A 15,944-nucleotide genomic window follows, 5' to 3' on the forward strand; every position below is an offset into this window, starting at 1 on the left:
TCCTCCAGCTGTTGCTGGACTACAACTCCCATCATCCTTGAGCAACTGTTCATTCTGTCTGGGATTAATAGGAGTTGGAGTCCAACAATATCTGGAAGGCACCAGGTAGAGGAAGGCTATGGTACTGTTTCATCATAGAAACAATTGCAGCCACCAACTCCATCTAATTGGTATAAAACCATTTTGGACACATTTTGCTTATTCTTCACATGCTAAGGAAGGAACAGAAACAGGCAACTACATAAAAAGGGTTTTTTATTTATATCACATTGGAATGAGTATTTCAGTGGTGATGTTCAATTATTTTCTTTACACTTCTGTAGGGCTGCTAATCTTTTTGCATTCTAATTTTTAAAAGTGCCCTGACTGTCTTGTTCTTGCATCAGAACCCAAGCCTTCATTGGTTTTACAAACCATTGCTCCCGATGCTGCCAAGCAAGCTAGCTTAAATAAAGTAGTTATTATACGTATTTATAAAGAAGAAAATACGGTGTGTTTTTAAAAAGAAAACATTTTGATTTGATTCCATAGGGTTTTGGTTTTTTATCCAAGGATCTTTAAAAGGCCATTAGTTGATTACTCTTTCCAAAGACCCTACGATGTTGGAAAGAAATAATAATTTTGTAGATCAATGCACAGTTATTGCCAATTCCTCTCCCACTCTGCCTGTATTGAAACAGCCATTATGCTGATGTCTTATCGACAGCAGCTTTCCTTACAGCGGTTTCAATTGTGTGTTTTCCTCTAGGAGTCCCTCAGCTTAAAAGGCATACCGTAGTTTGCATTGAATGCACTTGATTTGGAAAATATGGTTTCTGCCATATTGGATTTTCTCATACACCTCTTCCCTCTTTTGCAGGTTGGGTAGCCCACTGTTAGAAATTCCTCCTTTCTTCTTTGTCCAGTAAAACTCTCTGTCAGCACCTTAGCAGGCTCTATAGCACAACACATTTCTGTTTTGTATTTTGACATTTCCCCTTTAGTTTGGAATTTTTTTTGCCTGGGAAGAACAGTGTGTTGCAATGCCAAACTGATGGTTATTTTGGCCATTTGTGTGTAAATGCATCCTTATCTATAAGGAAAGGAAATGACATGTCTATGAATGGCAAGTTGCCTGTGTTTGTAATCCTTATGATAGTTTTATCTTATTCATAGCAGTTGGCTTCTACTGCAGTATTGTTGCCATCCTGGACAGCTCATCTATTTAACAGATCATTAAATCCTCATGCTGGCAGTATGATTTAGTGTCCATTCACTGTTAGGATTTTCTTCTGGAGGAGTTAGGTAGATCAGCTCCCATCGTGGCCAATGGTAAGAGATGGTGGGAGTTGTACCTCAGCAAAACACCTGAGGTTTCACAGGTTGTATTATTATTATTATTATTATTATTATTACCCCACCCATCTGGCTCACAACAGAATATTAAATACACAATAAAACATCAAACATTAAAAACTTCCCTAAACAGGGCTGCCTTCCGATGTCTTCTAAAGTCAGATCGTTGTTTATTTCCTTAACATCTGATGGGAGAGTGTTCCACGGGGCAGGCATCACTACCAAGGAGGCCATCTTCCTGGTTCCCTATAACCTCACTTATCGCAGTGAGGGAACCGCCAGAAGGCCCTTAGAGCTCAATGAGGGTGGAGACGCTCCTTCAGGTATACTGAAATATGTTTGAAAGCACCAAAGAAGGGGCCACATAGCACACAGTCATGATTCTGTTTGTCCCACACAAGAACTCACTGGACTCCATTACTTTTCAACAGTTGGACTCACCTCAGAGGGATGTAAGCAGTGTTGTGTGGTCCCTTTCTTAGCCATCACTTTCTGGGCAATTCCAGCCACATCATCATGCCCAAGTCATTCTAGCAATTGTTCTGTAAAATTGGCTGGACTAAGAGAGACTGATTGACTTAAAATCACGGTAAGCTTTAAGGGTCTTCAAATCCAGTGCTCTGTCCCATGACATTGAATGCTCACATACATAATGGTTCCAATTATATCACAAACAAACAAACAAATCAGGAATATTTGTTAATTGAACCATGGATTGTGATTCTGGTTTGGAGAAGACCAGAATTTTTGCAATAACACCCAGTGACGATAAAAATGAACACACTTTGGTAACCTTTGCTTGCAACACAGATTATAAATCTGCAAATTAATAGCATAAAAATACAATAAAATAGTTTAAAACAATTTAACGGTAAGATTTTAAAGAAGAGCAGATAAAACCAATAAAAGCTCAATCAGCAATGAAACAGCAGAGGCCACAATGAAACATGTTAAGATAAGCCATAAAGCCATAAAGACAAAAATCCAGTTGGCACAATATAAAGGGCCTGTTTGAATTCAGGAAGTCTTTTTAAAAGTGTGCTGTAGCACACTGAATGATGGTCAGGGGTGCCATGGGCAACACTAGCCTCTGTCCCTCTTTCCTTCCCTCCCTCCTCTGATGCCCTCTTGCATCTCTGCCTCCCAAAGGCTTGCACAGCTGATTGTTGCAGCAGCCCTACCTACAAGCTCCCCAGGCAAATGGTGCTTCTGGAGCTGGCCAGGGGGTGCTGGTTGCAAGCAGCTGCCTGGAGGACTCCCAAGGAGAGAGGAAAGAAGAGGAGGCTGAGGGAACACTCCACAAAGGAGGGTGTTTGAAAAAGGCTGAGAGGCTGCTAGCTTGGCAGGCAAGGGGTGACATAGCTGGGCTCCTGAGCCCCACAGGGCTGCCGCAGAAAGAATGTAGTTGGTCAAGGGAGCCGGGGACTCCAAAAGGTTGAAAACCTGTGGGCTAGAGCATGGTGCCGATAATGCCAAGGTTGTAGGTTCCATCCCCATATGGGACATGTACATATTCCTACATTGCAGGGCCTTGGACTAGATGATCCACAGGATCCCTTCCAGCTGTGCAATTCTGTGATTCTATGATGGTGGAAGGACAAAAGTGGGACCTAGCCACAAAAAGTGCTTCTCAAGTGGTAGAGATTTGCACACAGAAAATACTAGAAACATAAAGGACAGAGCTAGAGCTCAGTGGTAGAGCAAATGTTTTGAAAGCAAAAAGCACCTCCAGGCAGGACTGGGAATCTCCCTTGTCTGAAACACTGGATACCCACAACCAGCCAGCAATGATGGAATAACGGTGTGAGTCTCCATAAGGCAGCTCTCTACATTCCTCTCTTATAACCCCACCAAACCCGATCTTGTACATGCCTTGTGCATATAATGCTTTCTGGAAACAAAATCACTTCCTAATTGTAATTAGATAGGGATGGAGCTCTTTAAAGTCATGCACTTTGCTGCAATGTGTTTCGGCATTTGGGAAACCAATAAAAACGGCATGCTTCGTAGTTATCCTTTGCTCTAATTCCTGTGTTGCCAGCAATCTTCCATAAGCGTGGAGTAAATAATGCTCTAGGTTGAAAGCTTAAAACTAATGAACGCTGCCGTCCAATTTGTTGGTTCATTTTGTGTGCGTTGGCAGAACTTCTGTTTGCTTAATTTGAAATACTGGCCCACAATGAAGTCATTGTATAAACGATGGTCTTCAAGAATCTGTAAGATTGTTTTTATGTCGCTGCATAGTTCAAATGGCTGTTTCGTATCTGTTGATTAGAAATAAAGCCTATCTCAGAGTATATTTTAAACATTTTCTGCAATGACAAAAAACATAAAAATCAGGGGAAATTCTCTAGTCCAAAAGTCCCCTAAGTGCTGTTCATAGAATCATAGAATTGTAGAGTTTGAAGGACCTCTGTCAGTCATCTAGTCCAACCCCCTGAGATACAGGAATCACAACTAATCTCCAAGGAAGGAGAGTCCAACACCTCCTGAGGGAAACCGTTCCACTGTCGAACAACTCTTACCGTCAGAAAGTTCTTCCTGATGTTTAGTCCGAAACTCCTTTCTTGTAACCTGAATCCATTGGTTTGGGTCCTATCCTCTGGAGCAGGAGAAAACAAGCTTCCTTCCTCTTCCATGTGACAGCGCTTTAGACATTTGAAGATATGTCTCCTCTCTGTCTCTTCTCCAGGATAAACATACCCAACTCCCTCAACTGTTTCGCATAAGGCTTGGTTTCTGGACCCTTGATCATCTTGGTCACCCTCCTCAGCACATGTTCCAGCTTGTCAATATCCTTCTTAAATTGTGGTGCCCAGAACTGGGTGTGGTCTGGCCAAGACAGAATAGAGTAGTACAATTACTTCTTTGGAAGCAGCCTAGAATAGCATTAGATTTATTTTGCTGTTGCATCACCCAGTTCACTCATGTTCAGCTTGTGGTCTACTAAGATCCCTAGATCTTTTTCACATGTACTACCGCCACACAGGTGGCGCTGTAGTCTAAACCACTAAGCCTAGGGCTTGCCGATCGAAAGGTCGGCAGTTCGAATCCCCGCGACAAGGCGAGCTCCCGTTGCTGGGTCCCAGCTCCTACCAACCTAGCAGTTTGAAAGCACGCCAAAGAGTGCAAGTAGATAAATAGGTACCACTCCAGCAGGAAGGTAAATGGCGTTTCCATGCGCTGCTCTGGTCTCAGTGTTGCATCAGAAGCGGCTTAGTCATGCTGGCCACATGACCCGGAAAAACTGTCTGTGGGCAAACATCGGCTCCCTTGGCCAGTAAAGTGAAATGAGCACCACAACCCCAGAGTCATTCGCGACTGGACTTAACTGTCAGGGGTCCTTTACCTTTACTGGCAATCCAAGTTTCCCTCGTCTTATTTTTGTTCTGTTGGTTCTTCAGCTACAAATCTAGCTACAAATCTACCTGACAGCTTAAGTAGGAGTTGCAGAATATTTGACTTCTTCTTAGCCACTGTGGACAGAAAATGGCAACATTCCTTTAAGGTTTAAACACCTAGGTTAGAGTTGTGAAATCTTTACCCTGAAACACGCAGTTCCCTTCCGGGGACATCAGTTAACTTTGTGTACTTAATCTAAAGAATGGGAAATAGTTGTATTTCTATAATTTGCCGAAGTTGTATTGCTTGTAGAGCTGAGCTTTTCTTAAGAGTAATGTGTGTCCCTGCCCAGAATAGCCACCTTTGCTCAAGCGACTTATACCATATGTCTACTATAAAAGCCTGCAAGTCAGCTTGCAAACACTGGTAAGGTAAAGGTAAAGGGACCTCTGACCATTAGGTCCAGTCGTGACCGACTCTGGGGTTGCGGTGCTCATCTTGCTTTATTGGCCGAGGGAGCTGACGTACAGCTTCCAGGTCATGTGGCTAGCATGACTAAGCTGCTTCTGGCAAACCAGAGCAGCGCAGGGAAATGCCGTCTACCTTCACGCCGGAGCGGTACCTATTTATCTACTTGCACTTTGACGTGCTTTCGAACTGCTAGGTTGGCAGGAGCTGGGACCGAGCAACGGGAGCTCACCCCGTCGCAGGGATTCGAACCGCTGACCTTCTGATCGGCAAGTCCTAGGCTCTGTGGTTTAACCCACAGTGCCACCCGCGCCCCCAGTGCAAACACTGGTAGAACACTATAAAATACAGATACTTAAAATATCTAATAGCAGTATATGGGAAGAAACAATGCCATCCATCGACATTTGAAAGCTCAGGACTTTACTATGATACACATGCTATACATTTTTACCTCAGTGCTGTCTAGACGTCAAACTTGGGCCTGGCACAAAACAGTGTTCAGCCATCCAAAATTTATTTAAGCGCATTATACTGGGGGCTATTAGGCGGAGAATTCTTTTCTGGTTTGGGGAGACTTGTGTTAAAAGCTGTGACACAGTAATAAAAGCAAAGGGGAAGAGGTGAAAATGTAAATGCTCTTCAACTGCTTTTCCACCACCAGAAACAATTGTGCTTGTTTGTGCCAATAGTGGAGAGATACAGAGTAAATTATGGCAATATTTAGAGGCGAGGCAAGACTTTCTGTCTGTGAGCGTTGCTTCCCAGCAAAGAAAGGAATCCAGAAATTGAAGTTCCAGATTGTACTGTTTAAATATCTATTGTCCATGAGTGAGGTATCATTTGTCTTGTGAACCAGACAGATTGTCAGTGAGCTGCTACACACAGAAATAGTTTCCCCCCCTCCCCTAGCCTTAAAATATATTGCAGATGTTTTAAAGCAGGTATTGCAAAACACTTCATTTTGGTATACAATCTGCAGATGATTTCACTGATGAGTGAAATCTGGATGAGTTCTGGTGTGCATGTGCATGTGGATCACACAGTGACCCTCTAAATGGAGCCTTATCTCTCTCTGTATGTGATAAAGATTTTTATCCGAGTCAGTAGCTGCATTGGATTTGAAAATTATTTTTATTTATTTTTATTTATGCAATTGTTTTTATACATGCTGTTGTTTTATCTGTTTTTCAAAGATGCAGTTCTTCAGTATATGATTTTATTTCATTGTGAAATCATTTCACAATGCTTCATAGGAAGCGATTCATAAATGAAATAGATAACAACAACCATCATTACTATTATTATTTTATTAAGCACCTTTTAACCACTATCTCAATGTGATTTATGCGTAATATCATTAAAAGTAGATAGAAACACAAAGGCAAGTGTTGGATTTGTGTATTGACTAAGCCGTCACTAACATATTTTTGAAACTTCTCTGACTGTTTTTTGTCTTTGTTTTTTCCATTCCATTGTTTAAATTGTATTTTTTAATATCTATTGTTAGCCAGTCGGAGAGCTTCTGGGCTGAACAGCAGGGTAGAAATTTTCAAAATAAAATAAATACAATCAGCCTGTTTCTCATGCAAGATAACAATCTTTCCTGTTCACTGTTGGAGACGGTAAGCAAGAACAAAGATGGGCTGTTTCCAGTGTGGCTTTTGGTGCACACAGCTGTTGCTTAAGAAGATCTACACATCTGGCTGTTTCCTGCAAAGACGCACATTTTGGCAAAAAACCACCCCACAGTAAAATAGATCAGCGTGCAACCTTTAAGTGATGTACACACATAAACTTAACATACGGGATTATAAAATGTGTATATGCTGATTCTTTTAAAGCTTTGTCAGAAATATCTTTCAGTTGTATGGTTAGGTAGAGTTTCTCCTTTTTCCAGTGTGACATCCCTTGTTATTACAATAGAAGTAAAAATGCCCTCCTTTTTGAAATCAGCCTTCAACTGGCTTCGTAGAATAAGACTGATTTGTGGATCCAAATTATTTACTTTTTTAATCTGCAGATAAATTTGGGCCACCGTCGATTTCCATGGGTGCACAAGGCTTAAATATTTAACAGTCTTAACCAGAAATTAAACTCGCTCAGGCAGCGCCGGATTGAGTGCATCAGCTTGAAGACTGGCAATTCTCGTTTAATACTTTATCACTCTGCTGCTACCACCTTGGGTAGTGTTTAATAGGGGGGAAAACAAAGTGCATTTGTGTGAGCGTTCAGGAGGTTGTCAATTTGGCAGGTGCTTTGACAATGCCAACAGCTGGGTTTCACAAGACAAGCTTAACTTGGGTATGTGTGGCAGGCTGAGGCTTGTCCTTTCTCTTACCCTGGAGAATGTCAGCAGTTTTCACCAGCAGAGGTTTGGCTAAAGTTACACTGTCCTGTTCTATCATTTCATCGCCACAGCTGCAAAACAATTTAGGCCTGGTGGTCCCATTTTATTGGGGGTGGGTGGGAGGGAGAACCAAGTTTAATTTAACTTCTGTCATGTATGAGGTGTCTGTTCTTTCCAGTGCAACATCTGCTCTAATAATTTGTTCACACTCTTATTCCTTTTTTTAAAGGGTTTACAACAGGAATAAATGTTATCTTCCCCCCAGTCCACTTTTGATTCCTTTTGTCATAGTCCTCATCCCCTGCATACTTTCGCATGAGAGCTTCCCCCTCCTTAACTTTAATTTTAAACTACTTTGCAGTGCTCAGGGTAGCAGTTTTAAAAGCAATGAAGCCAATGAAATGATCAAGAAGATAAAAAAGGCAAGAGATTTCTGTTACCTGATGCACCCATGAAGGGCAGCTACAGAAGAATTTTCACCGTGGCAAGTCAAATGCCTGCCAAAATAATGGTGGTTGTGATGATCAAATGCCTGCCATGATGACTAGAACAACAATAGTCTTACCCAGGCGACATAAAACAGAGACAGTTGAGGCCAAATTCCAGCAGGCAAATTCCAACAGACTAGATGCAACCACAGAGGAAGCTTCCTCATGCATCCTAGCCAGGTCTTGTTTGGGCCACCATTGGGCCACAACCTCCTCAGCAGATCTTAGGAAGCAGACGTGCTGGCCTGGGAGAAGACAGTCCCTCGGGTATCCTAGCCTCAAGCTATTTTTTTGCTAAAAAATTGTCCAGTAGCACCTTAAGAGACCAACTAAGTTTGTTCTGGGTTTTGTGTGCATGTACAGTGGTACCTCGGGTTAAGTACTTAATTCGTTCCGGAGGTCCGTTCTTAACCTGAAGCACCACTTTAGCTAATGGGGCCTCCTGCTGCTGCCGCACCACTGGAGCACGATTTCTGTTCTCATGCTGAAGCAAAGTTCTTAACCTGAAGCACTATTTCTGGGTTAGTGGAGTCTGTAACCTGAAGCGTATGTAACCTGAAGCGTATGTAACCCAAGGTACCACTGTATCTGAAGAAGTGTGCATGCGTATGAAAGCTTATACCCAGAACAAACTTAATTGGTCTCTAAGGCACTACTGGACAATTTTTTATTTATTTCAACTGTGTCAGACCAACATGGCTACCTACCTACCTGAATCTATTTATTGCTGTGCAGGTAACTGCCAACACTCTGAATTGTGCCCAATTAAATAGGCAAAGCAGTGCAGCTTTTTAAAAAAAGGGATAATATTCTTACAGCTTCAAGGCTTGTTGAAACGGAAACCAGCATACTCGCAAGGCTCAAGTTGTATATAGATTGTCTTTGTTTGAAAGGTTATGCATATGCCCAGTGATGTGTGTTTCCCATAAAATTTTGAATAGGGAAATTGTCAGATTATCTGGTGCCCTGGAAAGTGATCTAATTTAGCACATTTATTTTACTTGTATTTAGCAGACAAAAGCGAAACACTCCAAAACCACCAAGCTTGCGTAATATTTGGCATGTATTCGTTGTTACTAATGAACTTAGGAAGTTGGGGGCGGGGGGAGAGAGAATTCCATGGAAAAATTAAGCACTGGGGGAAAAATTCTGCCCCGCATCACTGTGTATGTCTTCAGGTCCGCGTATGTGGCCCATGTGCAATTTTAAACCTGTCTGGCATAACTGAGGAGCAGCTTAAGGAGCTGTCTTGTGTTTTGTACAGGAAAACAGCAGGAGCTTGAAGCAGAACACCAGGACATGTATGTCGAAGCAGACCACGACCTTCACCTGTCGACAGGCCGATCGGCACAGCCCCCAGCTGAGAAGCCCGGCGAAAGGAGAGGGGCTGAAATGAAGAAACTCTATGGCTTGGGTGCCAGCAAAATCCAAGCTATGGAGACCACCATGCAGCTCAACTTTGATAGGAACTGTGATAAAAAGCAACCCAAGTACTGGCCAATTATTCCCCTGAAACTCTAAGGTTTGCATCCGTTTTCCTTTTAGGAATCTCAGGGCTCCATAAACGGATGCTCGACCGAGCAGAAGGATTCAGTGAATGAATCAAGAGTCAGCAAAAGCCCCCTTTCTTATTTTCCTTTCCTCTTTCCAACTCTATTTGAATTTGTCTGCCAGTTTCCAGAGCCCATTCCAACCCAACAGGAAGAGCTGAATTAGTCATTTGTACTGTAGGGGATAGGGAAAATACTCTATAAAAATATATTTCAAGTAATTTGATTTTGGCTTGCCCTGGCCCTGCAGGAAATGAGGAGTAGCATTTGTTTTCACTTAGCTGTGCTGGGGAAAAGGTTAGAGACTATCCAGAATTATTATTCTTTTACACTTTTTTTTAATGTTATCTTAGATTTGCCCTAGATTTTAAATGTGACTTCTTTCCTGTCACTTCCACCAATACCCTGGAGCCAGCTATTGGCCAAGATACAATATATTAAATGACTGTAGTTTAACTATTTGAGGGTTTTTCTCAGATATTCTACCAGTAGAAGAAAGTTCTGTTCGAGACTGAAACCTGGCCTGTGATGTTTCACCTCAGAAGAAAACGTGTGAAGAGCTTTCCCCCACCTCTCCTTTCAGTTTGTTGTTGTTACATGATTAGGTAATAAAGAAGTATGAGATTAAAAGTGTGTTTTCCAGCTCATTCCAAATTTGCATTTTCCTCACCAAAAAGCAGGACAATCTTAAAAGGTCTTAATACTCAGGAGGGGGGAGGGGATAAATATTTCAAAACTGTTTCCTATGCTCAAGGACCACAGTTCAAAAGTCAATCAAGGGCATAGAATCAGAGGGGGACAAGAATTGTGCCTCTCCACTCTGGCTAGGAGCTCACCAATCTACTCTTGCCAAGTGTTCAAGGGAGCTGAGGTGCAGCTTTGAAGACAATTAAGCCTGTGAACCTGAGATGCCATCTACCATGCATACACATGGACAGATTGTTCCATTGAATAATATTTATATCCCACCTTTCTTCCATTATGAAACCCAAAGCAGCATGTATATGGTTCCCAAGCAGTCTCTCATCCAGGCATTGACCAAACCCAGACTTAATCTCAGCAATTTGGTGTCTTCAGACCGTATCCTGGGATCAGTCTACTTTTGAATCTGTTAATCTCCAAGGCCATTCTAGTACATTTCTACATTGATCTGCATTTTTTTTAAGACCAGCCTCTGAAAAATCGCATTGCATGGAAAATTCCTAAACACAAAATACGCCTTTTCAAACGAAGTACAGTGGTACCTCGGGTTAAGAACTTAATTCGTTCTGGAGGTCCGTTCTTAACCTGAAACTGTTCTTAACCTGCGGTGTACCACTTTAGCTAATGGGGCTTCCCACTGCCACTGCACGATTTCTGTTCTCATCCTGAAGCAAAGTTCTTAACCCGAGGTACTATTTCTGGGTTAGCGGAGTCTGTAACCTGAAGCGTATGCAACCCGAGGTACCACTGTACCACGTCGCAAATTTGCAGGAGTTCTGGCTTATAATTTACGTTTTGATCAGCCCATAAATCTGGGAAGTATGTATCAGGTCAGTTCATATCAGAATTTACAAAAAACAAATGCCTCAAGAATCCCTAGCAGTGCATTTGATTTGGATATATTTGCAGTTCTGTCTCATGCATGCCAAAAATATGAACACACACTAAAAGTGTTAACAGATTTCAGACACCCCTCCATAGAAAAGTATTTCTCCAAAACGCATTGTTTGAAATCCAGGCCACAGCCATGTCTTCCAGGGCTTGCTAGTGTGTAATTAACTGCAGTAGACATTAGCCTGCCTCCTATTCAACTTGCACCAGTTAACCAACATGTTAGAACACACCCTGGATATTAGTAAACATTTTGTAGGCATTTTTTTGTAGGCATGCATTTTTTTGCCAGTTTATGTAATTACTATGCCAGCAAGGATTCTAATAAAAATACATTTGATGTCTCATGACACATACTTTTTTTTTGTTTAGTTTTTCTTTCTGTTTTTTTGCATACAGATCCTTTGCATCTTTAATGTAATCCAATTCCAGACTTGTAAACATGTTTGATGTCTGTGGTATTTGGTGTACATCTTTATGGATCACATGCTACAATATGTGTCACAATAATCTGCTTCTTTTCCACCACAGATCACTCCTTTATTTAGGGAAAACAGTATTATTTTTCAATATTTACTCAACAGCACAAATATCATTTTTGTTGTTTTTGATATATTTATTTCTGCAGACATACACATTTCACACACTTGTGTATCACCTTATCTATGTGTCTGAAGCATAATAGTCACTTAGATCACTATTGTAAGAAGCTACTTTAAGTTGCTTTGGGTTGCCCTGGGCAAGATCAAGCAACTAACCAATTTAATAATTATTAATAATCAGTGTTTTTTTTCTAGAAAAAGAAGTGCCAGAACTCACCATGAACGCCGCCCTTGTTCTCTTAGAATGGCAATGGCGCTCACCTGAGAGGTGCCAGAACTGAGTTCCACTGAGTTGCCCCTGAAAGAAAGCCTGACAATAATATTTAGATGTAACAAAAGGCACACTTTCATTAGTTCAAATTAACCACCATATTATAAAAAGCATACCAAGTCACCTAAGGATCAGGGTTTTCCATATTATTCTTTGTCTGAACTAGAGTTCTACAAATGCAGCATTTTTGTTTGGGCCACCACTTTTTATTAATGGAACCAAGAAATTCCAGAATTTTTTATTTTGGAGTGGGAGGGGCTGAAGACAATTCAGTATTAAATTAAAATCACTAGGGATCCTAACAACTGATAAGACAGAGTTTGTTAATACAGAATGGTAGGCGAACTTGGAAACTCAGTGTTCAGGGTTCAGACTCACATTAGTTCTTAGCTCAGTTTGACGGCTTCCTCCATACCCTAGCTCTGCTCCCCCGGCACAGTAAACTTAAAGTAGACTATGCTTCTCCTTTATCAGTTCCCCTTGACTACAACAGCAGTCTTTCTTTTTTCTTGCCTGTTCATGGTGGTTGGGGTCAAATCTCCTTGGCCTCAACTCCTGAGGGAGTTTCTCCACCCAAGTTTAGCTCTTACATATAGGAATGCAATCCAGTATTTCTGACTTTTGACATCAATACGAACCATGCATAGAGTTGAGAGGAGGGGCATATTGAGATCTTGGCAACATCAAGGGTCATTCTGCTAGCTGAAAGGAACAAGCTGCCACCACCATTCCATATATAGAAGGGCATTGGACCGGCAGCTGAATCGGCTTCAATGCTGCCAATGGAGCATCATCAACCAGCATACTTGTGGGCAGTAGGATAGCACATGGGTGCAGGATAGGCTGGGTGGACCACACAGCTCTATCCAATATCTAATTCCTGCTCACCACTCTGCCAGCTGCTCACTGCCTGTTCAAGTGCTGCAATGCAGCCACCAGGGTAACTCCTGCATACATTGCATGGGTGGTGCCTGATGGAATGGTGTGGCCTCAGCTGGCTGCTTGCTTACTCAGGACTTTCGCAACAGCACTATTGCCAACTCAGACCAGCAGCAAGCCAGCAAGGAATGCTGCTTGAGTTTCAGCTCAAGAGGGCGAGAACAGCAGGGAGGGAATAGGCAAGAGAAGATTTGGCGTCTCCTGCCTGAGCTGGCCATCTCAGTCTGCCTAATGATAGAACCGGCCTTGTTTCCCACTTAGGCAAGAAAGGCCTCGTTCAATCCATTGTTTATCTTGGATTTGGGGTGAATAAAACTTGCTTCCCCAAATCTACAACATCTTCCTTCTGCCACGGCTTGTGCCAGCAACAGATTTATTTGTTTATTTGCAATTTCAATGCACAACAGGCATTCCAGCCTAAAGGAATTGCTCCAAAAAAGCTTCAGATTAACATCTATATTCATATTCCTCAGCATTGAGGAGTATTCTCAAAAGGAGCCGGTTCCCTTGGAATTGGTCGAGAATTTTTATTTTTTGCAGTTTCTCTTTATTTCTCTTATCTACTGTCAGAGCAGCTACATTTTTGAAGTTGTTACCTCTTGTTTGGGTGCTGGAAGTCAAAACTGAACTTGTGATTCGATGGCAGTCCCCCATTAACAATGGTCTTTATAAGCATTGTCTGATGAATTCGCTGCAGGATCCAGTCACAAGAACAGCTGCATTGTTAGCAGGGAAAGTTGTGTCTGCATCATCATCTTTGGTCCCAGCAAAGGAAATGCAAATAATTAGTGGAAGGAGCGTCTGGCAATGTTTTAATGTTCCATCGTGAAAGTCTCTCACAACTCACCTCCGTTCAGCATAAGCTCATTTCTTCTGACTGCAGAACATCTGCCACAGAAAACTTCTAAATAATTAGTTTCTAAAGAAAAGGGGGAAAAACTCAGATGATGTACTGAAGCTGTCCTGGGGGAAAGGTACTCTATCTTAGTTGTCCAAAGCAATTAAATCTTATTAGAAAGAGAGGGACACAATAGCAGCAATTTTCTCCTGTTATCGCTGTTTTAGACAACTGAATAGTTTTATGGCATGCAAATGTAGCAAAATCAGTTCTTTACACAAGAACACCATTGTTAATTCTTCAATACTTCATTGATGCTGGGTAGAATTAGGCAAAATCATAGGCCAAAACGTTCATTGCAAAACTGCCCATCTTCAGTTAAATGGAACAATCTGAATGGATCCAGAAGGCATGATTTAATCAGAAATGCTGTAATATCCCACGTATGTAATTTTGCAGTGATGAAAAGCAGCTTTGCAACCCAGTATGTATGAAATCACTAATGCAACACAGATTTGACTTGTAAAATTAGCTGACATCACACCATGTTTTTCAAAATCTGACATTACATCAAGTGGGCTTGAAGATGAAGTCTCCAAGGAATAAATTAGTGTCAAATAAGGCTGCGTTTTTAGCATACAGTGGGTTAGCTAGGTTATAGTAGCACAACACACAGAAAGCCAGCATAAAACAACAGAATAAGTTAAGATGATAGCTTGTTGGGAGAAATGTAGGTTCTTTTGAAGCAAAAAGGAAAAGCCCTCTAAAATGTCAAAAGCTTGCTGGTTTTGAATTTCCACAAATGAATGAATTCATTTAATTAATTACTTTCTTCATTTACTCTCTGGTGAACAATATTTGTTACTAGTATAGCAACAATACTCAGAGAAAATAGCTTTTGTTCATAGCACTACACTCAGTCAGAACAAACCAAGAATAGTTTAAATTTAAATGCCTGGGTGCTGAACTGACCATAGAGAAGGTGTTAGGGGAGCCTCTGTGGAGAAGCTGTTCAATAGCTGAGATCCCAGCACTGGAAAAGTCTTCTCCTTTGTGGACATCCACCTGACTTCATTTGGTGAGGTTACCCAAGCAGGCTTCCAAAGAGGACCTTAAGGTTTGGGTAAAAACACAAGCAGAGCTCTTCTGGGTCAGGCCGAAGCCTCATCTAGTCCCACATTCTATTTACCAGATACTTATGGGAAGCTGACAGGCAGGAACAGGACACAAGCACAAAAACATAAGCAGAAGATGACAGACTTTCTTCAGCAGTCTGTCACTTGTTCACTTCTTGAATCTTAATTCACTCTCTTCACTGGACTCATAGACACAAGATAAAGACTGCATGCCCCCCAACATTTCTCCAATGAAAACACGGATGTATTACAGTGGTACCTCGGGTTAAGTACTTAATTCGTTCTGGAGGTCCGTTCTTAACCTGAAACTGTTCTTAACCTGAAGCACCACTTTAGCTAATGGGGCCTCCTGCTGCTGCCGCTGTGCCGTCGGAGCACGATTTCTGTTCTCATCCTGAAGCAAAGTTCTTAACCTGAAGCACTATTTCTGGGTTAGCGGAGTCTGTAACCTGAAGCGTATATAACCTGAAGCGTATGTAACCCAAGGTACCACTGTATTATTATTATTATTATTATTATTATTATTATTATTCCCCACCCATCTGACTGGGTTGCCCTAGCCACTCTGGGCAGCTTCCAACATACATAAAAACATAATAAAACATTAAACATTTAAAAAAACCCACTTCCCTACACAGAGATGTCTTCTAATGGTTGTATAGTTACTTATCTCTTTAGCTTGCATAACTCCATAGCCTCCAACATTGCTCTGATGAAAATAGGGACACCCTAAGGAAAAGCGAGACATTCCGGGATCAAATCAGAAACTAATATGGCTTCTGTAAATCCAGGACTGTCCTTGGAAAATAGGGACACTTGGAGGGACTGCATAGTCCAAGGCTCAGCAAGATGGGCCTTTCAAACATCCACTGTTCCTGTGCAACTGCTCAAACCTCTGGTGCCATTATTATTTTCTGTTGAAGGCAATATGCCTCTGAATACCACTTAGTGTGAATTGCATGTGTGGGGAGTACTTTTGTACCCGGCACCTGCATGTGGGCAATATTAATCTCATTAACCACTGTGAACAGG

General features: G+C 41.7%; 1 protein-coding gene across 2 annotated transcripts in view; it reads left to right on the plus strand.

Annotated features, from left to right (window-relative positions):
- GEMIN8 (gem nuclear organelle associated protein 8) overlaps nucleotides 1-10,163 on the plus strand; it is a 38,523-nt gene extending 28,360 nt beyond the window's left edge. For both annotated transcript variants that reach the window (XM_083437502.1, XM_083437503.1), the window contains one exon: nucleotides 9,248-10,163. In XM_083437502.1, coding sequence (XP_083293628.1) covers nucleotides 9,248-9,504 — 257 coding nt within the window. In that variant the 3' untranslated portion in view covers nucleotides 9,505-10,163. The remainder of the gene's footprint in view (nucleotides 1-9,247) is intronic.
- Nucleotides 10,164-15,944: the final 5,781 nt, after the last annotated feature.

This window comes from Podarcis tiliguerta (assembly GCF_965153285.1).
Source record: "Podarcis tiliguerta genome assembly, chromosome: 4".
In the NCBI taxonomy this organism is placed as follows: domain Eukaryota; kingdom Metazoa; phylum Chordata; class Lepidosauria; order Squamata; family Lacertidae; genus Podarcis; species Podarcis tiliguerta.